This window comes from Carassius auratus, unplaced genomic scaffold, assembly GCF_003368295.1.
Source record: "Carassius auratus strain Wakin unplaced genomic scaffold, ASM336829v1 scaf_tig00217246, whole genome shotgun sequence".
In the NCBI taxonomy this organism is placed as follows: Eukaryota; Metazoa; Chordata; class Actinopteri; order Cypriniformes; family Cyprinidae; genus Carassius; species Carassius auratus.
Window position 1 is genome coordinate 186,742 of NW_020528962.1, and position 7,092 is coordinate 193,833.

At 35.8% G+C, this 7,092-nt stretch overlaps 1 protein-coding gene across 2 annotated transcripts; it reads right to left on the bottom strand.

Annotated features, from left to right (window-relative positions):
* Positions 1–894: 894 nt before the first annotated feature.
* LOC113100321 (ceramide synthase 2-like) lies at positions 895–6,760 on the bottom strand. 2 transcript variants are annotated; one of them, XM_026265121.1, is made up of 11 exons: positions 6,610–6,760; positions 5,142–5,309; positions 4,754–4,871; positions 3,776–3,894; positions 3,602–3,659; positions 2,744–2,794; positions 2,442–2,534; positions 2,076–2,204; positions 1,505–1,611; positions 1,273–1,426; positions 895–1,164 (listed from the first exon to the last, which is right to left on the bottom strand). In XM_026265121.1, the coding sequence occupies exons 2-11, from the start codon at positions 5,303–5,305 to the stop codon at positions 1,054–1,056; spliced, it is 1,104 nt and encodes a 367-aa protein (XP_026120906.1). In that variant the 5' UTR covers positions 5,306–5,309; positions 6,610–6,760; the 3' UTR covers positions 895–1,053. The 2 variants fall into 2 exon arrangements, with proteins under 2 accessions (XP_026120906.1, XP_026120905.1); XM_026265120.1 differs by having other exon boundaries at positions 6,535–6,759.
* Between the last annotated feature and the right edge of the window lie 332 nt (positions 6,761–7,092).

A 7,092-nucleotide genomic window follows, 5' to 3' on the forward strand; every position in this document is an offset into this window, starting at 1 on the left:
ATATTACATGACAAATATTGAGTGTTAAACTTATGGTACTATTAATTTCCAAAAAGGCTGTACAGAGGTCATTTTACAGATACGCTTAGGAAGCTCTTGCATAAGCTTATCTGAGCTTCACCCTTGCAACAAACTTTTTATAAGAGTAATAATACTGCATTGACCACATGAATGATTGATGTTTATGAATATATTACCATTCTTGTGTTAAACTGTTGATAGAAGCCGGTATGAACCCTGACTTCCTGGCCTTTGTACAGGAAGCAGGAAAGGTCACCAAAACTGTGCCCTACGCTGAGTTTGAGAGCCTGACCCTGATGACGAAGAGTACATCAACAACCTGAGAGCTACAAGGAGTATCTTAGAGTATCTGCCTTGTTTTATAGAATGACAGTTTGTGAATCTGAGTGAAATAATGAGATTTTTAGTTTTTTAATAGTGTTTACCAATATATATTTCTCTTCATATTCATATTATATTATTTATAGTATGCAGTGTTGTATAGTGCATAGTGTAGAATGCAATTAGTAAGTTCAGGGTCAGTAAGACTAATAATTTTATTCAGCAAACAAGCATTCAATTAATCAAAAGTGACAGAAAAGTCATTTTGAAGTTACAAAGGATTTCTATTTTAAACAAATGCTGTTTGTTTGAACTTTCTATTCATCCTGATAAAATGTATCACAGTCCGCACAAAAATAAGCAGCACAACTATTTTCTACATTGATTTGACTATTTTCACAATATTACAGTTTTTACTGTATGTTTGATCAAATGCAGTCTTGATGAGAATAAGAGACTTCATATGGATAAATGTAGCTACTGTTTGGATTGGCACATGCTGACGAGTTTTCATTCATAAATTGTTGTTTACAAACGTTAAATCACTGTTAACGTGAGTAATAATTTGTATTTCATTTATAATATCTGTACATATACAAACCTTAATATGAAAGGCTATGTAAAAATGAACATTCACAGATGAATTGTGTCCAATATGGACATATATGCATGCTTGGCATCAAAAAGCTATTTGTGGAAGGTCTCCCCATGTCAATGGCCATTAGACAGTCCGTTAACAGATCCATTAGAGTAGGTGTGTTTGTAGTCTTCGTCAGAACCCTCCTCATCCTCTTCTTCATCGCTGCGCTCATCGCCCTTCAGCTAAAGAGAATGAAAGATAACTAATATTGTGCTATTTAAATGTAATAAAGTTACTAAAATGCAAATACTGATTTATTAGTTATTTTATATGAAGAACAATATACTCACTTTGCCGAAAAGAAACTTTTTGACCATGCGGAGGATCAGGGAAGCCCAGAACATGTGCAATAACAGCAGCACCACAAGCATGACGTTAAAGAAATAATAGCCGAAAAAGGGTTCAAACTGGTCCAGAGGATACACCCACGTGCAGTGGATCAACCTGTACTCACAACACACACACAATTTAACAAACGTAACCCTAAAATCTCCCACTCATTTATCTCTGTCACACACTTACCAGAAGGGGAAGATAATGAGTCTTGTCACCATGAAGACCAGAGCGAACACCACAAAGATACTGTTGCAGGTCGTCTCCCATCCAGCATAGTTGAACATCTTAGCAGACTTAGAGAAACAGAAAAACAACAACACAAGACACCCTATACATACACATTCAAAAGTTTGGGGTCGGTAAGACTTTTTTAATGTTTTTGAATTAAATCTTGTGCTCACCAAAAATACAGTTAAAACGTAAATACTGTAAAATATAATTTCAGTTTAAAACAACTGTTTCATATTATAATATGTTTTAAATATTATTTATTCCTATGATGCAAAACTGAATATTCAGCATCATTAATTCAGTCTTCAGTATCACATGATCTTTCAGTAATCATTCTAATATGCAAATTTTATCATCTATAATATGCTGAAATAGAAAAATATATATCCTACTATAAATACAATTATCTCCTTTAGGGTTCCACAGAAGAAAGTCATACAGGTTTGGTAAATGTTCATTTCTGGGTGAACTATACTTCCTTTAAGACATTTTTAACTCTTCTTTCACTGTTTAATCGCTCTCTCACCTCGAGTAGGACATCCGATGTGTCATGCACCAGCATGACCAGTGTGCCAATGCGAATGTAGTTTGCACACCAAGAGAAGGACAGCAGTGTTAGTGTGGCCCAGTGATGGACCAGCTGCTCCTTAAAGTCCTACAAACCGCCACAGAGAGAAATAGAGCAACATTGACATAGAAAGGCATACAGTATCTCTCAAGATATTGCAACGTCATATTCCCATCAAGTTTTCAGTTATTTACAATTATTGCTTACTGACTGTTTTATAGCTGTGCTACCTGCATACCTTGATGTGACCTTAATAATTTAATATACAAAATCTTTTAGAGAAGGTTAAATAAAACTAATGTAATGAAAATAGTGCATCCTTACCTTACGTTTTACATCTGCAGCCACACTGAACAGTAAAGAACCATAAAAACTCATCTCAATGATATAATACCAGTACTGAGAGTCCAGCAGTGACTGTACACACACACACACACACACACACACACACACACACACACACACACAAAACAAACATATTTAAAAACCAACCACCATACAAGCATGCTTGCACAAACACAACCCTCCCAGAACAACATGTAGATTTTCAGACTGGTTTTCACTGTGCTACGTACATTATATTTGTTTTTGTAGTGGGGGGTTTTCCCCCCATAGGTTACACTTACTTGTTTGGGAAATCCTGCCCACACTTCTCGTAGATCATAAAACCACGGTTTCTGTCGCACAAAACAATATCATTCAGAGTTTATTTATATATTTTTCAAATAATCCCATGGAATAAAATTAAAACATTAATATTTCAGTCTGTGTATTCGAGATGAGGATTTTTTTCCCTCGTAGTTGCATCGTTTCGCCAGTAGGTGGCGTCAAGTGAATGAATCTTTGAATCAACAGATTCGTTCAAAACATTGATTCATTTAATAGGAATGAAATACTACGGTGTGTGTTATTCGGAAATACTCGACTTTTGATTAAAACAGTTCCCTGGTGGAGCAAAAATAATCAAACTAACCGTCAATACTGCATCTAAAATGTAAGTTACTTAGCATTACCTTCTCATTTATTGAACTATAGTATAAAAGCAATTTCATAGGATACACACAGACATGCCATTGGTCTGAATATCACTTTGAAAACTGTATGTTTGCTCTTGTGAATTTGTAAATTATTGGTACGTACTTCAAAACAACACATTTATTTCTGTGTTCAAAAGAGCCCATCCATCATTCTTGGATATAGGATTACATGCCTAAATTTTATATGTTAGTATAGTAATAGTGATGCTTGTCTTAATAAATTAATGTCTGTGTGTGTTTGGGTGTGTGCAGGGCCTGCCCATGCCTGTTATTGTCCCCGTTTGTGGATCTTTCTATCAGACTGGCGCTGTTCACGGTTGGGAAAATGTTACTAATTACCCCAAAGGCATTTCTCACAAACACACATGCTGATTCAAGGTCTGTCCTGAGAATCTCTGCATGTGTTACAACACACACACACACACACACACACACACAAACACTTACATCATATAAAGCCAGCACTCCCCCGAAAGATGAACACAGATAAAAGGCAAACCGCCAACTACAGAAAAGGAAATACTTTTGTTAATAAAAGACATTACAGAGGGTCCAAATGTCAAATATTGCCAAATACGAATGAGTCAATCTTGAAAGTTTGTTTAGTGTGTGTAAATATACCTGGCTTCTTTGAATTTCTTCAGTAGTCCGGGTCTGTCTTGGTTCCTCCGTTTGCGGAACCAGCGCTCCACCTGCCTTTCCGACCAGCCCACCTTTTTACACACACCTTTTATATCTGCCTAAGTACATGACACACACAAACATTACTAGGCACACAGACTTAGTATGTCAATACGTCCTGGCCCTACATATATACATATGAATAGGACATATGTTTCTATTAGTGGTGCTTGCTGAAGCCTGTTTTTGTAATGCATTACAAATGTGTTCAAAAAGTGTTCCAAAGGTACACTGTAAAAAATTGTTTTTCAAAGTTGTAAATAAAACAAAGATTATTAGGGTATTTAACAACAAGGTATGTTTTCAGTCTTTCAAAATTGTAAATTTTATTCAGTGTGCTGTTTGCCATTCTTTGTAATGAAATTTCAATCAATTTCTGAATGAAAATCCTTTCAAAGCCATCTTTTCCAGTGTGTTTATAATACATATTGCGAGACATAATATATTTTCAGAAATAACTGTACTACGATTATAAAACAGTATAGTATGTACATGGTTACTCCTGTAAAGAATCGAATGCATTTTAAAACTTGGGTTTAATATTTGAATTTAATCATGTGTTTTAATGCATTATATATTTAATCTTCTATTATAACTTATTGCCAACACTATTACAATAATTTAGAGCATAAAACTTATTATAAGGTATATAATTATACACTGTACAGAATTATTTTTTAGGGTAAATTTCACAGAAACATGGCATATATTACGTATAAATGGAAGTTAACAAAGTTTAAGAATTTGGGGGTAATTTGCTTAACTGTCAAAATAATATCCTAATGTAATTTTATTTTTTGTTATTTTTCGTCTGATTTTAGGGTGGAATGTGATCCGAACATGTTCTGAGATTTAATGCAATTGGTGAGAATAAATACATTATATGAATGCATTAAAAATACATGTTTTAGGGGTTACCTGTGTTGGATTTTTAGAGTGGGTTTTGTAGTATTTTTCCAGTATGGGGTTGTGTGACACTCTCATGCGAATTTTGTCTTTTACCCCAAGAGCCTCAGCGACTGGCACCGCTATCAGCCTGTTGATTGAGGGAGAGTGCACTTCAGCAATTATGAGAACACATAATACAGTATATGTTGTGTTTTGAAAGCTGGCCATTTCACCAGACTTATTAATTAGCTCAAGCAGTAAAGATTCCTTGAATAACTGGCTTTACCAGCTCAGTGTTCCTGATGAAAAGCATGGATATACAATTTCACCAGCACTTATCAGCCAAAACCAGCTTGTAAATTGATGCTGATGTAAGATGGTCTTTTCAATAACATTTAGCTTGTGTGTGTGTGTGTACCTTTCATATAAAGCTCTTAAGCCTAGCAGCAGGACTGCTACAGGTAGAGTGGTGTACAAATGGGATGCACGGGCGTAGACACGCCCCTCACTGTCCTGTAGGTCCGCCCACATCACCGGCCTCGGCAACCACAGCCGATCCCACCAAAACCACTCACTGAGCATTGCCCTGTGAAAAACACAATAACAGTATTTACAGAATTTAGAAGCATATTTGTGAGTAATAGATGTGTGTCAATCAAATCTGAAAGTGAATGCTTTTCCAGTTTCTGAATTTGAATTGGAAACATGATGCAGAATTGGAATTCAAATCTGTAATTTAAATGTACGAAAGCAGAACGAAGAATTAATGGAATGAACTGACTTGCAAATACATTCATGTAACTGTCATTTTTAACTAGAAAAGCAAAGTTTGTCAAGACAGACTTAGAAAAGGCTTGACAGACATGAAATGTATATGCCTTGCAGACAGACAAACAGACAGATAAACACACTGTAGATAAATCAAGGCATTAAGTGGATACAGTGATCAGTTAAATAATATTTCTTAATATTAAAACCAGTTAATTTAGATGTTATCATTTTTAGCTTACCATTTTTTTCAATAAGATAGATACGTAGATAGATAGATAAATAGAAAGATAGACAGACAGACAGGATAGATAGATAGATAGATAGATAGATAGATAGATAGATAGATAGATAGATAGATAGACAGATAGATAGACTGACAGAGACAGAATAGAATATTTGGGTCTATTTTCCCAGGCTGTTATAGTGTTAGGCATTAGCTCCTGTAATAGGATACCTGAGCACAATACACAATAGAGACAAATGAACACAGGCACCTGCAAAATTCATTGGAAAATTATGTTTACTAGTTTCTGTACCACTTCAGGACCACACGTTTAGTCCTTCAGAACCCCGAGGCTTTTTGCAACAAGGAAAATGTGACTTGTTTAACAGTGTCAGAAACATTAGTGGCAGACTTAAGTAATTAAAGATAATTGGCATACAAATACTGAAATCTACAATTATAAGCAGGAACAGATTGTGAAAAAGAGCCCAAAACATGTTTGAACAGCTCTAAGAAGAGCCATTTATGAATCTCACTGGGAGTATCCAGCTGCAGTACGGATCTGGACATAAAGTCATTCAGACCCACAAGTCCAAGTGACCCAGTCTGGAAAGCCGGCAGCTCAACAGAACAATAGTATCTGATTAATGTTGTATTACACATAAGGCAAGTTGTATTTTATTAGAGATAAAGCAGTGTAGCTCCAGTTATTGCATGTATTCTAAATAGTAAGTACTGACAGTTTATTGTTACCATGACAAACACATACACATAACGTCCCCTTAGACATGCCAAACAGAAACAAATCCACCCATACCTTCTTTCCCCTCTCAGATTTGTGTCCTCTTCTTGTTTTACACGCTCTGCTTTTTCTGTCGTAATTCACACAAACCTTTAAGTTGATCCTCCAGAGTTGTGCCCTGTCCTGATGAATCCACTAACAGAACAAGGAAACTCTCTCCCTCTCATGCACACACACAAACACTTTCACTGCATACCTCAACCCCCCACAAAGAGCTCATTGAACTGTCTGTGTGTGTCTTGAAAGGGGGCCAGAGAACTGGATATGTGGGAGGGGCCACAATCACCTCAGGTACAGTCAAAGAAAGGCAGAGTTAGAAGGAGAGAGAGAGGACATTAACCTTGAAATATTGCATGCCCTAAACAAGTTAATAACTCACAGGTTTAATTAGAGAAATGTTCTCTTTGTTGTGACATTCTTACTGGCAGTTAGTGTTTGAGTTCTTATTTACATTTATGCATCCTGTAGACGTGCTTTTATTCAGAACGACTTGTGGTGGTCAAGCTTAACATTGTTTTTAAGTATTATTATTATTATTAATATGCAAACTGAATTACAGGAACACTCTGTGAG